At 39.1% G+C, this 22,820-nt stretch overlaps 1 protein-coding gene across 1 annotated transcript in view; it reads left to right on the forward strand.

Annotated features, from left to right (window-relative positions):
- The first annotated feature begins 801 nt into the window (after window positions 1-801).
- Window positions 802-22,820, forward strand: part of PPP2R5A (protein phosphatase 2 regulatory subunit B'alpha) — a 52,264-nt gene continuing 30,245 nt past the window's right edge. Inside the window, exon 1 of the mRNA XM_044422363.1 lies at window positions 802-1,985. Coding sequence (XP_044278298.1) covers window positions 1,835-1,985 — 151 coding nt within the window. The 5' untranslated portion in view covers window positions 802-1,834. The remainder of the gene's footprint in view (window positions 1,986-22,820) is intronic.

Here is a 22,820-nt window from a genome sequence, read left to right on the forward strand (position 1 = left end):
TTTATTGTTTTAGTTATTTCCTTGTTTTCTCTCACTATAAACCACCCCAGGGGCATCTGTCAGTTGGAACTATATTAATGCGATAAATTGATTATAGCCACCACACCCACCCCCTTAGTGGAGTTTACTTCCAGGTAAACGTGCAGCCTGTTAAAAGATGCCAGCTGAGTCCCGTCCACGCTTACCTGAAAGTAGACTCTAGAGAACGAGCATAGCAGTGGTACAACAATCTCTTGAGGCCAACGAGGTAAAAACGCTATTAAGACAATTTCCAACAAACCCCTCGGACGATGCAATCAATCACAACGTACACAGCTTGGGATTCCCCCCAATTCACCTTCAGTTTCGGCTTCCAGAAAGTGTCAACCTGAACAGGCGACTTCCCTCCGGAACAGCCAGCCCTCCGCCCGCCTGTGAATCTGGCTCCCAAGCGCTTCCCCAACTCCGAACTGACTTCCCGCTCATCCCACCCCCTGCTAGGCCAGACCCAATCACCTTTCGCCGACGCTCCGCCCTTGACCCTCTCGCGTTGGGCAACTCGGGTGTCACTAGCTCCGTCTCCCCCTCCTCCTTTTCTCACCACCCCCAGGTCGCGCTGGCTTCTGTTATCCCACCCTCTAAGATAATTCGGGGAGCTTCTCTGTCACCCGATTGGTTACTTTGCGCCTGTCAGTTACCCTTCAGCGGGGCTCCTCCAACGGTCGTTCCAACCGCTTTCCCGGGTTGGTTCCCCCCTCACACACACTTTTCCTCACTTCTGGCCCCGCCCCCTCTTGAGTCGGAACTCTGCCGTCCTTGGGGCTCGGTCGTTCCCACAGAGGCGCGCGCCGGTTCTGGAGTGGAACATTCGCTCCCTGCTGCTGCTCCTCCTCCCTCTTCGCTATTACGTCGCGCGGACGGAGCACCGCGAAGGAGGAAGCGGCGTCGGTCTCCCACCAAGGAGGAGGGGGCGCCAGCGTGACGAGATGTTGGCGGAAGAAGTGCGGGGAGCTCCCGACGGTGGCTGAGGAGAGGCAGCGCAGGCCGGCCTCCCGCCTCTCTCTCTCAGCCCCCTCTGCTCCGTCCTTCTCCCTCTCCCGTAAGCTGCGGCTCATGACCCCGAGCTCCTGGCGGGGCGGGCCAGGCGACCGCGAGCCCGGCTGAGGGAGGAACAGCGCGCTCAAGAGTCTCCGCACGTTGCCGCCAAAGTTTGCTGCTCGCGAAAAGACGCTGCTGCAGGTCTTGGAGGAGTAAAGTTTTCCCGTTTTTAAATTATTGCTGTTACTGCTATTATTTTTGGCTGCTCTGCTGAACGGGGAACGTGGACGCGGGAAGGCGCAGCGGGGAAACCTTTTGGCTGCGTTTCTTCTCCCATACTCACCCATTCATCGCCTGTTGGGTATTTTGGCTTTCTTCCATTGCTTTTCCTGGAGGATATTGGATTAAGAATAACCCTTGCCTTTACCTTGTAAATCTGTTTCCCCCTTTTCTTGGGGATGTCGGATTAAGTGCCCCCTTATTTGGAAGCCCTTCTTTCCTTGGAGTGTTGGATTACAAGCCCCCTTTATTCGGAAGACCCGATTCCTGAAGGCGTTTGGATTAAAAAATTCCGCGCTTGCACACTCAAACTCCTACTCGGGGTTTTTAGGGTCTAGTTTCTGTGTCTCCCTGCCGCTCCAAATTTGGAACCCCCTTCTTTGGGGCACTTGGATTAAGTGAGTCTTCCTCTCTTTTACTGGGGGCGTTCCGCTGGGAGCGCCCCCCGTCGCCAGCTCTACTTTTCTTCCCTGGGGTGGTTATATGCTTCAAGAGAGAGACGACGAGGAACCCCCCGCCGTCTGGCCCTCGCCCAGCCATGTCGACTGCTATCTCCCCCGCGGAAAAAGTGGATGGCTTCACGCGGAGGTCGGTGCGCAAGGCGCAGAAACAGAAGCGATCGCAGGGCTCCTCGCAGTTCCGGACGCAGGGCAGCCAAGTGGAGCTCTTCCCGCTGCCCCAGCTCAAAGGTAAGGCGTCTGGAGAGGAGCTGCCGCGCTCAGCCTCAGGCTACAGGTGCCGTGGCTGCCGCTTTAGGAGGGCTCCTTCAGGTCGATCTCCCGACCCTCTCCTCCTGTGGCTGCTGCGCCTTCCTTGCGCCCGCTCCCGGATCTCCTCGTCCTAGCCAGTTGTTCTGCCGTGCACTCGATATTCAGGCTTGCCACGAAGACTGTTAAGTTATTCAGAAGTATTGACATCTTCCCATTTAAACAATTTGTCTGGCAGGTCACTTGAGGCTCTTGCGCCTTTCATGATTGCCTGGTCTTCGGGATTAGCTAGTCTGCCTTGTCCTAAGGAACTAAAAATTCTCTCAATAGTGTGTCTGTGTGTGTGTGGGGGGGGGAGGGATAGTATTAGGGAGAAAATACGATTTTGTGTCTCACGTGGGATGGGTGTACATGTAGGGGCACAGTTTTTGTATGGCATAAAGTCTGCAACAGAAAGTTGTTCAGAAACTAGGCCTTGTATTTTTCCTTTCAGTTCCAAAAGTCTAGTGCTTCTTATTTCCTGCTTGGTCCTCTCTGTTCTGTAACTGCTTGTTCTGTTTGAATTGGTGTAAAAAATAACAACAATCAAATCCTTTTCCTTTTAAAACTACAGCACTGTGTTAAGTTTGCTTCTGGAATTAGGAAGTGTTCACATGATCAGTTAAGCTCCAATAACCTCATGCAACTGTTTACCAAGTTTGAATTCCTCTGCATCTCCTCATCCCTTTTTCTGGGTTTGTTACATGAAAGGATATGGTATAACAAATCAAATGTCCAGTAAACCTTTAGGTGTAGGCCTAACTCTGTAATTCTTGCTGTAAATTCCAGTAAACATCATAAGAATATGAGCTTAAGAATGAATAGTTGTAAGAAGGAAAATATGGAATAGACATTAGGGAGAAATTATGTACTTGTCTTGTGACAGTAAGATATTTTAGTACCCGTGGGACTGAGTTTTTAAATATTAAAATACTTTGAGAATAAGCCTAAGCATTTAGAATTGTGATATATGCATTATATCTAAAATATTAGTTATTTGCTCTAAAATATACTTTCTAATTGAAAGTGTTTTCATTATTTATTACATTTTATACTGTGCAATAGTCTGTAAGCTATTATAATTATTATACTATATAATATAATATATATTATGTAAATATTATTTAGATAATCTGCAAGAGTAAACATTGCTTTTCTTTATTTTTGTAGCACATGCAATTGCCTCAAAGGTTTGAAATTAGTTTTTAATTGTAGGTGTGTGGTACTCTTTGATATTGAGCTTCTGAGGGTCATTGCATATTTTTATAACTACTTACACAGAAATGAAGTAGGAAATTGCATGTTTCCTATGTGCGTTGTAACATTGTGACAATTGGAACACATGCAAAAATTGCTACATGGCACTTATGAAAGGAAGTCAAGTCAAATACATCCTGCTGGAGCTGTGTAGGCACCCTGTGCATGTAGGATTGTTGTGTATTAGTGTGTATGGAAATTGCTTTTCAACTGTCATGTAAGAATTTTGCATCATTCATTTTACATGACTTTGTAAATATATTGTATGAAGAGTCTTACTAATTTGCAGGGTTTCCAAGAAGTGGGATAGTTGGCACAGTTCAGTTCTAAAATTTGACTTGTTTTGAGCTGGTAATTGCTGGGGTAAGGAACTAATTTAAGTAGAGCATTAGTTTAAATTCCACCAATGTGGAAGCTTTTTTTCTGGGTTTCTTACAGAACACATAGAAGATTTTACAGTATCATTCTTGGATTTCAAGTTTTTCTTTCTGTGCATGAAAGGGGGGTGCAAGTGTGATACATTCATTAAAGTTGGGAAGGGGAATGGATCACATTTGTGTGGCTTTGTCTGTAATGATTGTAGGAGGGCTTTCTTTCCATGTTTTCTTTTCTAAAAAGAATCCTGGTTGCCCCTTTCAAGACTTCTGAATTAAACTAGCAAGGGCTAGAGGCTGAAGAGCATTCTTTGTATCTTTTCAAGGGATATCTTTTCATGTAAAGAGATATTAGCTCTGGTGATGTGAGGATATTACAAGTTTGTAGTAGCAACTAGCAAAGCGTAGCACTTTAATTACCTTCTAGTAGTTTTGTTGAAAGCCCTTTAAAAGGCAGGAGAGAAAGGCCCAAAACCATCCCCAATGTCTTATCTCTCTGCTGCAGGGGTTCCCAATTTTATATTGTTAATTCGTTTTATATTTTTAATGTATTATATTTTAATTGATGTTTTGTGAGCCGCCCCGAGGCTTTGGCGAATGGGGCAGCATAGAAATTATCTAAATAGATAAATAAATAAACATGGTACCCACATGAACCTGATTTTTTTCTTTTTTAAAAAAATGTATGTGGATATGTATTAAAATACAACTTTCTAGCAATTATACATAGATTTCACCAAAGTGGACCAAATATACAAATATGTATCCATTTGAAGTTGACATCTATATGCCACCAGTTCAAAAATCAAAAGCATTATAAGGTCCTCAATTAGTTGCATTACAAGAGGTGAATATTTGTGCTTCCAGTTTTGTAAAATCTCACTTAATGCTCAAATGGGTAGATAATCCATTTCATTTTCTGTTTGTTAATTTCTATGAAGAAATGTAATAATTTAAAAGAGCATGTACATCAGTGAATATTAAAGACTGTTTCAGTACAAAAATTTCCCTTTAAATTATCTTCTCCCAGAAAGAAACAACTACTGGACAATGCCAGAACACATATTTAAAAGAAGTGTTAGCTGTATTGCATTACTAACAATTAGGTGAATATCAAAGAGATGTTGCATTGTCCAGTACACACACACACTGTTTTTAGTGAAAAAGACACAGCCTAAGATCCACAGACATGATAGGAAAATGCCAAGTGGTAATCTACTGATTATGCATTTTGTGATGATGGTATAACACAGCAGTTTCTCAAATTCCCAACTGTACCTATGAGTGCCAAAAAGCTTAGAAACCAGTTCTCCTTTCACCGCTTCTGGACTGTATGTTGTTGGTGGGTGAAAGGGAGGGGAATATGTCTAGCATAAGCAATAAGGAATCCAGGGTTAGCACTCTCACATGTGCATATTGCATATTCATGTGAAGTGATGCAACTACTGATTGTAGCACTTGGAAGGATTTTTAAACTGCAGTTTCTCCTCATAAACTAGCAGCTACTAGGTCAAAATATCTACAGGCCAGTTTATATAATGATTGCATCGTCAGTGTACATATGCAAATAAGCACTGCTGTACCAAGAGCTTACAGCTATGTGCCAATAGGATGGGTGGAGACAGCGAGGATAGGTAAGCAAGTCCAATGGTGTGAATATGTGCAAATGTGTGCACAGGCCAGCCCTCCCAATCTGGTGTCCTCCAGATGTTTTGGATTATAACATCTGTTATTTTTGTCCAGTGGCCATGCTTTTTCAGATTGACAGGAATAGTCCAATACACCCAGTGTGCACCATGTTTGGTAGTTGTTGGTACTAACAATACATAGCAATTTGTCTGTTTGCTTCTATCCTGCATCAAGGGTAGGCATGGTTTGGCATCCACTGAAGGCCAACAAACCATTGGGGCTCACTGAGATGAGCTCCCTGGAGTTGTTCCTTTTCTTCTTCGCATTCTGTTTGTTCATCTACCTTTCAGCCTGGCCCAAACAACAGTGATGGTGATGGGGAGGAGTGGCAGATCTGCTGCTGGTTTGCTCACTGCTTTTTTGACAGGTTGAGAGTCAAGCATGTTTGTGCAGAGTTGGCGGGTTGTGCTGCAGTACACCAGTAAGGTGTTTTTCCAGAGGGTAACTCTTTCTCATTAGGTATATGAAGCAAAGAGATCTGTCTGGAGTACCTGAGGCAGGAAAGTCTGGACCTGGAAAGGTATAGACATCAGAATAGAGCTGACTAGGAAATAATGTTAGGAAATAATCAAAAGGAAAAGTATTAAAAATCAATTGCACTTCAGGTTGTTATTGCTGAGAGACACCAAGTTGCGGGATAAGAACATAGAAACATTAGTACATAAGAAAAGCCATGGTGGATCAGCCAAAGGTCCATCAGGTCCAGCACTCCATACACATGGTAGAAAACCAGCTTCCCACAAGTGCTATCAAGCAGAATAAGTGCTTAAGCTCCTCAGTTACTGGTGTATGCAGTCATGCCACCTTTGATTAAGGTGGTAGCATTATAACCAACAAAGGTAGTAGGCAGTGATACCCACCTCCTCTACGAATCTGTCCAATGCCTTTTAAACTCATTGAATCTGGTGACCATCACCACTTCCCTCAGCAGTGATGAAGAAGTACTCCTTTTATCTTTCCAAAACCTCCCAGCAATGGCTTCGTAGGATGACCCTGGGTTCTAGTCTTATGGTAGTGGGAGCAAAATCTCTCCACCTCCACTTTCTCCACACCATTCATTATATTAAACTCTTGCATCATGTCTCCTCTTACCCATTTTTTCTAAGCCAACCAGTATCAGTTGCTGTAGCTGCTTCTCATAGTGGAGTTGATCCAGCCTAATGATAATTTTCATTGCACTTCTCTGTATTTTTTCCTGACTCAATAATGTCCTTTTCCAGGTAAGGTGACCACAGTTGAAAATATTCTAACTGTGGCTGTACTAAAGATTTGCATAAGAGGAATAAGATCTTGGTCATTCTGTTTTCTATTCAGTTTCAAATTATGCCTGTCATGGAATTGCCTTTTTCACAGCAGTTGAGCACTAGGCCAGCATTTTCATTGAGCCACCCATTACTACTCCAAGATCAATTTCTTGCTTAGCCACTGCTAGCTCAGATCCCATCAGCCTATACTTGAAGTTAGGGGGTTTTTTTTACCCCAACATGCATTACTTTGCACTTGCTTATATTGAACTACATTTACCATTTTGATGTCCATTCCCCCAGCTTGGAAAGACCCCTTTGGAGCTCCTCAGCATCCTGTTCAGTTTGGTGTCATCAGCAAACTTGACCACTACTTATTCCTAATTCTAGATAATTAATGAACAGGTTGAAAAGCATTGGTCCTAATACAAAACCCTGTGGGACCCCACTTATTTCATTCCTCCTTTGGGAGAAATTGTCATTTATTCCTACTCTTTTCTTCTGTTCTTTGTGCTAACAGGACACCATACTCTCCCCCCCCCCCCATGACTGCTTAGTTTTCTCAAGAGCCTTTTGGAAATTTTGGTAAACAATATTTACTGGATCACCCCTGTCTACATGCTTATTGATACTCTCAAAGAACTCCAATAAGTTAGTGAGACAGAACTCCCCCTTTGCGGAAGCCATGTTGATTATTTTTCAGCATAACTTGACCCTCTTTGTTATTACTGATTGCACTTTTAATAATGCTTTCAATGTTAAGTTTAACTGCCCTGTAATTTCTTGGATTCCCCCCTGGATCCCTTTTTTTAAATTGGGCTTGTGTTGGCCATTCTTCAATGCTCTGGTACAAAGGCTGATTTTAGGGACATATTAAATATTTTGGAAGAAGGTCAGCAATTTCATGCTTGAATTGAGAACTAGGATGGATACCATTCGGACCAGGTGATTTTACTGACTTTCAGCTTGTCAATAAGGTTGATAATTGCATCTTTTGTCACTAGTATCTGCCTTAATTCCTAGGACTTATTTTCTGAATATATGTATGCCTGAGTATATAGAAGGAACATTGACTGCACTACAAGGTAATAAAACGGTTTGAAACAAAGAGCTTGATGGTTCAAGATAGGTTAAAACAAAAGAAATAGTGTTTTGATTCTGGTGACTGAACAGAAGTCTCAGAGAGGTTCCATTTCTTCATTTTTTTAAAAAAATCATGCTGGCTGTGCCAAGTGATGTAGCATAATATTCCAAATAAAAATTGATTAGCAGTACTTGACTTGTCTAGAAAGTAAGGTCACTTCAGGATTGGATTGTTTTTTCCCACCAAACTTTTGATCATCTAGTTCAATGGTACTTGCATGTATTACTTCTCTGGGTCATGGCATAGCAGTCAGGCAGACATTAGTGTCTTTTGCCTGGATATAGGCAAACCATCCTTTTGCTTAATCAAGAAGGAAGCAAATACATTCTATCCTTCCTGCATCCCTGTGGCAGTTTCTGAGCCTTAAGAGCATTCTTGGCAACTCTCAGGCTTATGTCTTCTGGAACAAAATGGATTATTGACCAAGGTGTTAGGGTATGGAGAAATCCACAGCACAATATCCATGTCAGACCCAGCACATCTGGAGCTGTTCTTTAAAATTGTTGAGGTTTTGTAATTCCTCCCTTTCCCTGACTTTTCTGTGGTACATGGAGAACTCAGAATAGGGTTTCTCCCTTTCTTCCTGTTGGGCTTCTACAGAAATAGCAAGAAACTGCTCGTGCCTTCTTCAAAAGCTTAGCAGATTTCCTTTCTCCTCAGTTCTGTGTGTGTCCCAAAGGACTCAAGGAAAGAAAGAGCTTGGTGGTACTGATAGCGCTGAATTGAATAATTAGCTTGTTGGTCAAAACTCAAGCATTCAGAATACTCACCTTTTGTAGTGAGCTTGGATTACTGCCCTATTGATTTGTCACGAATTTTGGAATACATTGCAAGCTTCAAAATGTGTGCTGTTGTCATCTAAATTATGGCATTTTTGCACAATTGTTTATTTGGTTAGTTTAACCCTTTCTTTCAAGAGGAAATGTAATGTTACTTCATCCTTTGTGGGGGAAAGCTAGCATATAAACTCTTTCCAAAAACCAATCATGTTTGAAGAAACAACCATGTAGGTTACATATACCTTCATATACGACCCCATATCTCTCTCCTCTATATACTGATTGGAGATGGTAGTTAATATAACAGAAAGGCCACATGGAAACAAGTCAGGAAGGGGGTACATAATGTGGTGACACATAGCATCATGACACATTAGATTATTCTAACTACAGTTCCCAAGATAGATTGATATTGTGCATGTGTGAAAACTTGTATTCTCAGAATGAAATTTTAAATAACTTTTATCTAAGGATACATGAATGTGTTTTTTCCCCTCAAACTTATCGTGTGTCTTAAATTGAGGCTTGTAGTGTCTCTCTTGTTCTTTACTAGAACCCACTACCTGGAGCTACTTTCAAAAGAGAGAAAGAACTGAACAGAACTCTCAGTTCTTCTCTGGGCAAATCTACTCTTTGTAACCCCCTGCTGCAGCTTTCTTCAGTTCAGCAGTGTAATCTTTTTGGGGGCCAGGCTTAGCTCATCTCGTTGCTGTTGTTAAACAATTAGGTGAGGACTCTTCATATGAAATTCTAACTATTCAGAAATTTAGTCATTGTTCCCACTATTCTTTCTGCCCTGTGAATTGGGATCTGATTTACTATGATTGTTTAACTGTTAAATTTAATAACAAACTAAAAAATATTGTGTGCTAATCTTACATAATGTACAAACATCTCAGATTTGAAATAGCTTATTAAAAATAATCACACTTGCAGAGAAATCCTATCTCCAATGGTGGACAGCTGCAAAGTTAGAGTCTTTAGTTATTTTAACTGGAGCAGGAGAGAAAAGTGGCAATTTTGGTTCCTTTTCTTGCCCCAGTGCTAATTTTTTATTTTGCAGATTCCTTTTCAAAGACAACATGGGTAGATGAACCTCTCTTTCTAGCCTCAGAGGGGAGATTGGACAAATCCTTTAGTTTTTTTGACACCTCCTTCTTTGAGTGACTGGGATTACACCCTTAATGTGATTTAGATATTCAGTTTTATAAATTCAGTTTACTCATAAATTCAAATTTATACATTCAAATTTTTACATAATATCAATTTTATTCAAATTTCTAAATTAAAACCTTTATTTTGAGGTTTTTAAAATATTTTAATTATGTTTAAACTCAGTAGTATACTCTGTTTTATATTAGGTTGTATACAATGTTGTCCTTGTGCTGATGGTACAGATGCCCCCTACAGCTTCCTCAGTCTTCCCAAATCTGGGTGGGGGGGGGCATTGCAGGAGTGGCAAGGAAAGAGAAATTCCCATTGAGTAAGCAGAATTTAGTTCTATAAAACTGGGTTTAGCTCATTGTTGGAATTTTAAGAAAGGCAGTATACATTGTTTAGGTACTAACTTTAGCATGCTTAAAGAGGTAGTTACTACTTTGAAACTACCTAATTTGACTGTATTATATATGTTTATTAAGTTGATACTTAATTTTATGGAATAATAAAAATATCAGAAAACTTTCTTCAGCAGAGAGAGAATTTTCTGGAAATGCTGCTAATTTAAGTGGATGGCATGTGTTGACTTCATTCCAACTATTATATTTGACATTGTGTAAATATAGAGATATCTGGTCAAATTATGTCTGCTGAGACTCCATTCTAATGTACTAGTTGACCTCATGCAGTGCACTTCATAAGGTTTCATTGAACTGGGAAAAAACTACAGTACATACAGTGGTTTAGAATCCAGAATCTGTCAATACTTGTGTCTACCATTTCATTCTATGTAATATACGATTGGGTTTGAGAGGAATTAGTGGGGACAAGTATGTGCCATTTCTATGTAAATATTGACCTAGCAATAGCTTAATTTTATGTCTGCTCACATAATGGCAAAAGCAAAAGTAGGGGATATTGCTCTGTCCCAGGACTCTCCTGTATGGCATGGTGCCTCAGGGGTCGGTCTTGTCCCCCATGCTACTTAACATCCACATGAAACTACTGAGAGAGATCATCTGGAATTTTGAAGTGTGTTGTCATCAGTATTGTGATGGCATGCAACTTTATTTTTCTTTTTCATCTTTAGCAGGTGAGACTGTGGATTTGCTAAACCAATGCTTGGCTTCAGCAATGGACTAGATGAGGGCTAATAAACTGAAGGTCAATCTAGATAAGACAGAGATGCTGTTAGTGGATGGTTCTCCTGACTGTAATGTGGGAATGCAACCTGCTTTAGATGGGGTTGCACTCCCCTTGAGGGAATAGGTTTGTATCTTGAGGATGTTCCTTGAGCCATTTTTGGTACTTGAGCCCCAGGTGCCTTCAGTAACTTGGAGGGCATCAACTGATTTGCCTCTATCTGGATATTCTGGGATCAGTAATCTATACTCTGGTGATCTCTAAACTAGATTATTGCAATGCACTCTACATTGCAATAATCAATACAGTGCAGGCTTTGCTCTTGAAGACTATCCAGAAGCTGTAGCTTGTGCAAAATGCACAGGCAGATTAAAAACAGGGACCAGATGATTGGAATTTATCACACCAATTCTGGCTTGCTTGCATTAGCTATCTCTGTGTTTCCAAGCCCAATTCAAGGTACTGGTTGTAACATATAAACTCCTACATGGCTTGGGACTATAATACTTGATGGAATACCTCTCCCAACCACAATCTGTCCAGACACTGTGATCAAGATCTGGGGCTTGCCTCTGACAGCTACCTTCAACAGAGGCTCAGTCGGTGGCAGCAAGGAAAGGGGCTTTTCAGTGGTGGGTCCTAGGTGATGGAACAAGCTCTGCACTGAGACCCCCCAGCATCAACTTTGATAACTTTTTTCATGATGATTGTCCTCTTCCACAGGGAATTTAATTAATTTCTATTACATTGGAGTTTTGTTAGCTGCTTAAACTAGTCTTATGATTTAATTTGTATAATATATAACTTTTTATGTGCTTTCAATTTGGTTTTATATTTTTGTATGATAATTTGTATGATGTTTTTACTGCTGTTTGTATTTTAATGGATTGCTGTAAACTGTCCAGGGAGCTTTGGCTATTGAGTGCTTTGGAAATTAAATAAATAAATATACACAGAGACTTGCTAGTAGAACATACAGAGATTAGTCCTTCTAATACAGATTCTGCACTAACAGCAATCCTTTGCCCCCAGACTCTGTCTAGGGGGCCATAGAAATGTTTAGATTCACAATTCTAAAGTCATTTCTCTGACCTTGGCATGAATCCCCCTTCCATGCTTATAAACAGTGTGGAACGAACCACACTGGGGGTTTCTCTAAGGTTGCCATGACCTTGAAGAAGGGGGTTTAGTGAGCATTCTGGGAGGTGTGGAGGGGAAGAGACCAGTGCTGCCAAGATACATCGTATCTTGGCAGTGTCTCGACATCCTTCCCGCTCTTACACACTGCACTTAGGCCAAAATGGTCTCTATAATCAACTGTGTTTGGAGAGTTGTGGGCATCCTCATAAGATTGTGCCCTACATTGATATCGGTTGATTATGAACTTATAGTATTAATTCTATGTGAAACCCATTAATTAATATTCCCTCCTTGTAAGTCAGATTCATATAACCTTTTTTTCAAGGTGCCTTTTCTGCACCAAGTAGGTAGTTGCAAGGCTGTGAAATGTCTGTTGATTTTATTACCTTGATGGTCCATCCTTTTAAGTATCTTCCTAAGTATGTTTTAGTGATTGATAATGGTTCTATTACCTGATGATTTGAATTCTATAAATAAGGCTCTTAAAATATGTTCAGTTTTATTGAAAAGAATGCACATAGCGATACAGTTTCTATGTCTTCTAAACAGAGATACTATTCTTAGTTTAAATTCTTCAAGAAGTGACCTCCTTAGAACACTTGATTTTTTAAAAAAATGTTCATGAACAGTAATTGCTAAATATAGTGTCCATTGACAGTCTTCACACAAATAACTTTTCTATTTAAATCTTCAGCATCATATGTGCCAGCTTAGTATTGAATTTCTTTTTCCATGTTTATTGCATTCAAGTTGAGTCAGATTCTAGCTGTGCAGGTGGTAAATTGAATCACCTTAGTTCTTTGAATAAGATGGAACATTGCTCAAGATTAATATTATATCTAGTCTAGAGCACTATTACTTTATAATTTTTATAACCTGCTTTTTTAGGTTTAACCTAGGGAGAAAGAAAAATTTAATTGAATGATTATAAAACCTTTGCTGGAGAGGATTGGAATACTGAATACAAATATAGATTCAGTAATATTTCTGAGGGGTTTTTAAAAGCTTGTTTGCAAAGTAGTGGTCCACTTCAACCATTTCTTATAGGAGCCTATTTATATTGCACAGGGGTGGGCAGAAAGATCTCCAGATGTTTTGAACTCCAACATACAGTGTTCCTGAGCACAGTGTCTATGCAGCCATGGGCTTTTGGGAGTTGAAGTTCAAAACATTTGGGATCTCCCTTTTGTCCTGCCCATAGTAGTATAGTTGCTGTAGGCACACCGCAGATCATTGTTTCATCCCTCTCCAGAAACAGAGATTGAGTCTCCTGGACTGCTACATGATATTTTTTTGAAGTGTAGTCCAGCTTTAATATAGTATATAATTCGTCTAAAATACACTCTCCATACCTAATGCTGTTAGCTGTAATTCATTTATCACAGTGTGCATAAGCTAGAACAAACCAAAGCTGACTTTGGGCTTATGTGCTTTCCCTTCTATGCAGTCAAGAAGAATTCAGAACCTCTAGCTTTTGCTTCACCTTAACCATGATTTACTTTGTGTCAAGCAACAAACTTTGGCAATTTGTATGTCAAGCTGTGCTTTCTGAAGTAAGATGTTTAAACAATAGTGAATATTATCCACAGTTCTTAGTTCTGATTGCATGGGAAGTGGTGATTAACTAAAAGTGGAAGTGAAAGTTCTAGTTAATACTAAAGGAATGGTCATCCAAGAGGTCATGCAGGAGTGGTGGACTAGAGAAGGAAGAGCATCTGCTTGAGGTTTGCTGCATGCATTTCATTCTTGGTTGCATGTGTGGCACTAACCTTGGTTTAGTGTGGTATGTGAATATGACCAGTGAAACTCACAGGTTTAAACCATGCTCAGTATTCACTCAACACTCATTCTTCCCTCCCACATTGACTGTTTATTACTACTGCTTCTCCTGAAGCAGTTCACTGTGGAACGAGGTTTTGCTATCTTTGAAATAGCTAAATATGCTAAGATATATTGGCAACCTGGGATCAGTTTTCATTTTCTTTTTGAATGTGTTCTGATTTTAGCTATGTGTTTAAACACTATTTACAATGTGTCTTCTCTTTTCATATTATAGCAGAAAGTAGTTAGTACCCACTACCCTCTTCCCCTTGCTCCCTGTACTTTAAATACCAATTATAAAGAAACTGGGCACATCTGAATTTCCAAGATCACAAGGGATCATCACATGGATCAGTCCCAACTGTGATAAAATACAAATAACACTTCTCTTATTAAAGATCCCAAACATGCATATAAACTGTGTGAAATTAGCAGCTACAGTTTTTTAATTGCTACTTTGACAATATTATGCCTTTAATAACCTTGTAACATGAGATGTATGCATATTGTGTACATGTTTGAAACCTCAACAAACTAGGAGCGTGGTTATAGAAACTGTGCCTGACACAGGATAATATACATTGAAATAAATTTATGATTGTATTTTGATCTGTTTACAACAGATGGAGAGGTGCTTGAGAAGAATAAACAAATCTGTTAGTAATAAATGTTGTAGCTAAGATAGTTATGAATAGTCACTTTGCACCTTGTATTTTGTCCTTTTAGTTCTGCTAGGCTTAAAATTTGTTTGAATCAGGTATGAGTGATTTTGTTTCTTGTAAGTTGTTTGTTTGAAAACCAAAAGTCCCAAAAGTTAGGATTTGAGATGTTTGTTGAAACATAAGGCAGAAGGTAAACCAACAGTACTCCTGCACCTACACTGAATAAAACCCTTTTTGCAGCACAGACGGGAGCATTGCACAGCTGCCTGATACTTTTACAGTGGTACCTTGGCTTACAAACTTAATTCGTTCCACAACTCTGGTCGCAACCTGAATTGGTCGTGAGCCAAGTCAAATTCCCATAAGGTTAATCCATTCTGACCCCTACAAGTGAGGTCGTAAGCCGATTTTGGTCACGAGCCAAGTCAAATTTCCCCATAAGGTTCAATGTAAATAAAGTTAATCTGTGCTGTAATTTTTTTAATCACAAAAATTTGAAACGAAGTAAAAAAAGAACAGCAAAGTAACAAAGTACAGTAAGTAGAAACACTAACCTGGGTGGGGGGGAAGGTTATTGTATGTATGGAGAGTACAAACGATAATTGTGTGATAGTGATTGTGCTCGGGTGGGGAGATGGCCACAATCACAATTGTTCTTGTGCAGGGAAGACGGGTGCAATCACGATTGTGCTTGGGGGTGGGGGGAGATGGCCGCAATCATGCTCTTGCAGGGAAGATGGCCCCAATTGTGGTCGTCACTTGATGCAGAGTTCGTGACCTAAAGCAATTTTTTTCTGGAATTCCTGTTTGCAACCCGATTTGGTTGTGAACTGAGGCGTTCATGAGCCAAGGTACCACTGTACTTCAACATGTAGGTCAAATACAATGTAATAGGAAGAAAATGAACCCCAATTTCAGCTGTAAAAGAAAAGCAGAAGTAAGGGAATGAATCGTAAAGGTAGATTTTAAAAAGGTAGGTAGATCTGTTTGTTTGCCTCACTTTATAGTGGCATTTTTGCGCAGTGTTTTTTACCATATCAACTAAATGTGAATGATCTGTACATAAACAACTGTAGTTTTACAGCAGTTTAGGTCATGTAGTTTTAAAAAAAATTGATGTAGAGTTCTTGCAGATCTTCAAAATATTTTAAAGTTTTCCTTCTGTTGGCCTGAAGAGGAGCAACAGGCACACAGTCCTATCTGTGTGTCAGTGTCTTATTTCATTCGTAAATCATATTTTTGTAGCTTTATGCTAAAACTACCCAGATAATGTGTATTTGCCATTTTGATTGCTTAATACCCAAAGAAGGTTAATTATTGAGTAGTATACAAATGTAAAATAAAATGTTAAAGTAGCATCATTTAACTAGGTACTAATTTGAAGATTGCAACTGTATTTGGGATTACTTTCTCTAGACAAAGAGAAAAATTTGGAAACATGCCAGTACAGAAGCAAGTAAGGTTTATTCAGACAGTCTGTGTGCATAGGAGAGAGGTTCCAGAAAAGCTAAACAACTTTCTACCTGAAAAAATAGGTAGCTTATATACAATTTCCACTCACATATGCAGATAAGCTGATACAGAGAAAACTATCAAAGTATTTTGCTTCATCACTGGCAAAAATCTATCCTTATGACATTCCTGTTTTTAGGACAAATCTGTTAGATGTTTAAACTACCTTTCTAATAAGTTCATGAGCCTAAAGATCTCTTTGCAGTAAATCATGAATCCAGAATTTGTCACACTGTATACTAAATAGATTTTTCAGACATTTTGCATATTTGACCTCAGATCAGGACAATTGGAGATTGCTATGTGATGTTTCTACCTGGGCATTATGGGTTAATCGTGGGTTAAACCACTGTCTGTGCTAATTGTAGGTCAACTGTGGGTGGTTTAATACATGAATAGCTCATTGTGTTTGGGTTGCAGTGTTATGGAGAGACTTCTAACTGGTCTGATCAGAGGTTGCCTATTCAAAGCATGGTGGTATAAGCTGAGCCTGTCTTTGGCAGGCAAGCTGCCTTGTGTAGGGCATTCTGTGAACAGAGTACCAAAATTGAGAAGACTCTTTAGGAGGTTTGCATAAAATAAGCTACCCTACCACCAGTATGCTTGACTTGCAACACATTTGTTGGGCTTGCCTCCTGGTGGATCATTTGGTCCACTTTTGGATGCAGTGGCAAGCAAATAAACCCTACAAAAAGTTACTTGTTAGGGTAGCTTATAGCCAAACCTAATCCTCCTTGACAATTCTGTTATGGGTTTGGACTTGTTAAATCATCATAGCTTCAAAGCTACTATGGCTTAGCATTTTGGGCAAAACCAGTCTTTGCTTCATTCATAGTCAGCTGCTTAACTTCATTTGATAAAGCCTGAAGAGAGCTGGAATATATAAAACAGCTGCATAATATGCCCGGCATGAGCTTCAGCAAACTGAAGATTAATCCATTATTTTCTACCATTGCACTAAGATAATACAAACAACATGTCTGCAAACAAGACTGCTAAAGTTATGTTGTGATGGGAAGACTTGGGCAACCATATCAACAGAATACCTCCTTCCTTCCTATTCTGCTGTTAACCTGACTTCTTACACTTGCATTACTGAGCAGCCTTGGTTGCGCAAGAGAAACACTTGACATCCTGGCTCCATTACCTATTCTTCAGTGCTTTGAAGATTATGTCAGCATTTCATAGGGTTGGAGGAATCAGTCAATTTTATCTTTACTCCATGTTCAGTCTCAAATTCTTTCAATCCCATGAATGAAGAAAATTGGTTGTTAAAATCTCATTAAAAAAAGACTGAAACAAAATTCTTACTTATCTGCACTGGCAGAGTTCAGTTGGGGCAGCTCTTTCCTACATGCAGATATCCATGCTGTCTTTGCCACGGTATAGTAGTTAAAGATTAGGAGCCTGTCAGGAACAAATAAATGGCAACTCTTATTTAGCACTAACATGATTGAATTCACAGGAATTCAAAGCTGCACATGCTAAGCCCTCAAAGCCCTGAGCCTTGATGGATGAAGTTATGCGTTGCTTTCTCTCAAATTCAATATGTTTTTAATCTTACATTCTTTGTCCTGACTATCAAACAGATTCTTACAAAAAATAAACCGAAATGAAATTCTTACCTCTCTATAGGAATTTTCCTCTGCTGTGCTCTCTTGGTTGTAAGTGCTAATGAATGCCATCAGTAGTGTATGCTCAGTAAGCATCTCTGATTGGCAAAATCCCACATTTATATCTTGCACACCACAGTTATAATTGCCTTTAAATAGATTATATTCTGAAAATTCACTGGACAAAATTCTCCAAGGTTGTTAAGCTTATTCATGAGGATTTGTTATGCATAGGTAATATATTACATAAGTAATATACTTCACATTGAAAAAAATCTGAAATTAGCACAAACATTACAAAAAGTGTGCTGTTTTCATTTCAGCATTAGTTGAACAACATTGAATAGGATGAATTTTAACGCCTGTCAAGGATTTCTAAATTTGCCCAGGTGTGCATAACATACCAGGTATTAAAATCCATGCTACCTAGGTAACATGGAACAGTGTGGCTCTTTTTACAGTTCCTTTTAGAACCTGAGTTTTAAAAAAATCAAAATACTCATATATTTATTTTTAGAGATTTATACTTACTAGGTTTATATTTTGATTTTTTCTGAAGAATGGTGAGGACAGCCACAGAAAATACTTTGCTAAGAAATCTTGAATATCTTGAGCTAGACTTGCACTTGGCTGACATTGCATACATGCTAAATCTTTATGGTCTGCTCTAACAGTTGAAAATAAAGTGCGAGAGAGAAGTAATGTTTTACTGAAAGCAAGATATGGTTTGCTTTTCATACCTTTCTGTGAAATTGGTAAAATAGTGAACTACAGCAATGACTTTACTGTGGAAAGAAAAGTATAACCTAATTGTACAAAATCAAATGTACATGAACAAGAATGTTTTAAAAAATCTAGTAAATTTTCTGCCTTCGTTCTACTCTGTTGCATAATCACAGTGCTATCTAACATGTTTGATATGCTTGAGTTACTGTGAGCTAGATATGTGTATACCATCCTCACCTTCCCTACTTCCTTAGATGAGTATTGCCATTACTACTTCCTAGATTAGGAAAATATGCTCCTATTTAATTTTTTTGTACATACATGCAAAGACCTGAAACAATGTAATGCAAACTTGTTCTGGACCAAGTCTATGAATGTATTTGTAAACCCTTGTCTAAGTAAGTGCTGTGATGGTTAAGTTTTGCTCTTGTGTTGTAAACCATAGTGCACTTACTAAATATGCGCATCTCAAAATGGGTCATGTGTTGTGCTGCTTCAGGGCTGATTTCAGCCACGTTGAAGTAACCTTTACTTTAAAAATAACCTGCTTCCACTCCAGGGTTCTTCTGTTCTTTTAGCATATCAACTTTTGCATATTTTCCTTGCTGAAATTTTCAGTTTGAATGTCGCATGTATTATGTTAATATAGAATGAATCAGCCTATATAATCTGAATACTTGATTTGGTTCTTGAAAAATTAAATATATTTTAGTGAAACTGAATATAATGTATTGATTTTTGCAGGAATCTGAAGATCATTGCAACCATAGTTAAGCTATTTGTATGATTTTATTTTCTTAGTATAAATTTCTTCCAATCTATAGTATGTATTCATATCATTCCTTTTAGCAACACTTTGTGGATTCTGAAGTCCAGTGAAGTTTTCTTCTTACTGTATTGTTTTGCTATCAGTAAAATGAGACAGTTGTCACTATCTAAGGCAGTAGTTGACCTGTAGCACTTGTCCTTCTAGCCACTCATACTTAGTGAATTTTCTTGGCTAGGTTCAAAATTGGATCTAGTTTAAAATAATGTTTAAAAAGAATTCATATGGCATTGTAGCTCATAAGGCTGCACTCGGAGAGATGAGAAGACAACCAGCCCTGCTTAAGACCTTCATAAAGGAGCCTCTTTCAACTGTCATGTCTAGCAGCCATTCTAGTAAGCTGTATGGAGGAAGATCTACTTTGATATAAGAATAATTGTTTTTCTCTTCTTTGTTCCCCATTCCTTTTCACTTGTATGCTATGTGTTATATATTATAAGCCTAGGGACAGGGACAGTCCTGCTTAACTGATTTTATATAAGCTGCTCTAGACATTTTGGCTGAAGATAGACTTCAAAACATCACCAAAAATTGAATTTCATCAATTGTCCAATGAGGTCTAGAGGCCTTTTGAGAATCACTCAGTATACCCTTCCTCTTTTTCCCAGAGCTTAACTACCGCAGCCTTCATTAGGCAGTAGTATGGCGACTGACGTTTCCTATAGATCTTGGAACCCTGAGAGCAGCAGCAGGAGAATTATGTAAGGCACTCTGAGTTCTTTGTAAGAAAAAAGTCTGTAATTACAAATCTAATAATTAAATAAACAAAGACATTCTACAACTATAGACAATTATATGTAATTATAGACATATAGTTACAAGAATTACAATTTGCTTCTTGGTACTGTCTTGCTCAAATAAGACTAATGGCATCTTGTCAGAAAGTTATTTTTGCTCTAAACATAGGATGCCTTAAGCATCCTTCAAGTAGCAAAATAATAATAAAAAAATCCAAGCCCATCCCACTGTATTTCCTAAACACATTTTAAAATACAGTCAATCCCCAGATTACGAGAGAATGGATATTCATCTTTAAGTTGAATGTATACGTAAGTTGCATCATGTATCCTTGGCTGTCATGCATGGGGGTTTGGGTGCAGGACTTTCATGAAAGTGGAAAAACTGCGAATATCTCTAGGCCTCCTTCATCCAAAGTTGCCAGTGCCTCCTCTTTGCAGCAAGAAATTGCCTTGGTGGATGGGCAGGGCAAGAAGGCATGCTTTTTCTCCCCTTTCAGTTCCTCTCTCTCTATGGTGATGATTTGGAGGCCTCCCTGTCTCTCTTTTTGCTTCCTCTCTCTGTGTGTTGATGATGATTTTCCACAGTATTTTTTTAATTAATAGGCTTTATGGCAGTTCACTTGTAAGTATGGGTTGCGTATAACTCAGACATTTGTAACTTATGGACTCTTTGTACCTTTTTATAACCTAAGAGAATTATACAGAAATATATATTACATATATCCTGGGCAAAAATATTGCACATATTTTTTAAGGTACATATCTACTTTTGTTACTCCATAACTGTCACTTTGTCAGATAGTCTTTCACCCAAGGTTTTCTGGATATAATCTTGCCTTGTCTTTTCTCCAATACCCATCATCATTTGATAATTTACTATAGTGTATTTAACCTCCTTCAAAACTAGCTTTTCAATCCAGGTAAATTGCCTATATTTGCCTACATTTGCCTCCCTGATTTCTTAACTATGTAGATAGCCTCTGATTTGAAAATATTCAAATCCTCACCTCTATTTTATTCTCACAAGAACCTGTGAGGTAGGTTAGGCTGAAACTAACCCAAAGTTTATCAGTGAGCTCTGTGACTGAATGAGGATTAGAATCCAGATCTCAAAGTCTGAATCAGATACTCTAATCAATAAAACATACTGCTGGTTTCATTATACCAATTTTGACAGCATCCTGGCTCCTTCAAAGCATTTTAGAAGAACTGTCCATGGCTGACAGAACTTTTTAAAAAATGCACAAAATTTGCACAAACACCCATCAAAATAAAAAAATTTATAGCTGCATGTGCACACTTGTGAACCTTTGTAGTTGTACAAGTGCAGGGTTTTGAAGCATTGGCTGGAGCAGTGACCAGGGGTTGCATTTTGCCAAATGAAGCAGGTCTGGGTATTGCTCAGAAATTGCTCCAGCTTGTCTCCCACCCCCTCATATTTCTCTTGAGAGCAGTCAAAACATGTGGTATTCAAGGGAAACAAAAGGTAAGGGGGTTTTTTGTATGTGAAAAGGGATTGTGTGGGGATTCATACCCCTGTTCATACTGATAAAAAGTGGGAGCCAGACCCACACTTACTTCTCCTTCGCCCTCTTCTGAGGGAACTTCGCAGAACTGCCACAAAAGTATGTAAAAGTGACTGTTGAATTTGTACTTGTGTAATAAAACTGAGGGACAATATTTTTGTATGTACTGTTCAGATTGAATGTTTGGCTCCTTTTGAAGTGCTGCAAAGGAGTGTCTAGGCTGCAAGTTTCTCAGATTTGGAATAATAAAATACAGCAGCATTTCTATGACACATTTTGTTCAGATCTCCTTAATTCCCTTATTGAAATTCAGACTAGGCAAGTGAAAATGGTGCTGTCTGAGCTAGAAATGTACAATGCACATTAGTCAAATAGAGTGGGTAGGTGGCTTTTTTAAATGAATGAGTCTTCTTACAGGTCTCAACAGCCAGTTGGACTGAGAACTCAGATGTTTCCCATGATAGGCTTTTTATTCCCCCCTCCTGTGAATTCTAATTTGACTAGCAAAATTGTAGTCAAAAACAGGAAATTTAAAATAAGAGATTTAAAAACAGGAACAGTTTGTCAGTGGTTTATTTAGAAAACAACACTCAAACTTTGTTTTGTCCAGCCCTCCACATTTTTCTTGAGAAGAAAAATCCAAACTTGTGTATCCGCTACTGGTAAAAAACATAGGAAATATTAGTTTAGACAGGACTCCATGCAGCCCTTGCTAATTTTACTACAAGTCATAAGTTTTCATCCATGTCTCCTAATGCTGTATCAGTTTTACAAAATTTATATAGAAAGGAAACTTAATAAAATATAAGCTCCCCCCCCCCCAAAAAAAAAACTGGATTTGCAAGATATGGCAACCCATTGCAAATATATAACTGTGACAGGTTGCCATGTCATCAAAACAGGATGGCTTATTTTTTGGCATCCAGCCACACTAATAATTCATGGCTTGTTGTAGTGTTTATGGTACCTATAATGGCTTGGTGTGTCATCTGAACCTGGGATTGCAATTTTAGTGTGGGTTGTTGAAAAATGCCACTGAGTCTTTGGGCAAGAGTGGCCAAAAAACACAGCTGCTCCTTTCCCCAGTGAGAGAACTCGGTTTTTGAGGCTACCCTAGAAACTTACTATAGTGCAGCATCATGTACCTCCCTCCTTACTCTGCATTCTATTGCATCACCTTCCACAATCTTCTGTTACTTCACATGATAGCAGAGTACTTTTTTTTTGTCCTTGTGAACCAGCTGTGTGTAATCTGCATAGTGACCTTGAAGGAGCTTTTTATCTTTCCAGCCTCAACTGTGAGTTGAAGCCATCTCCAGCACTGTAATGTAAGTTAAAGGGATTTTCCTGAGACAAAATCCAGTATTTTATTGAAAAAAGAAAACTTGCAGTGTTATTTGATACTTCATATGTCCAGTTCTTTA

Source organism: Varanus komodoensis, unplaced genomic scaffold (assembly GCF_004798865.1).
Source record: "Varanus komodoensis strain SLA01 unplaced genomic scaffold, ASM479886v1 scaffold1, whole genome shotgun sequence".
NCBI classification, from domain to species: Eukaryota; Metazoa; Chordata; class Lepidosauria; order Squamata; family Varanidae; genus Varanus; species Varanus komodoensis.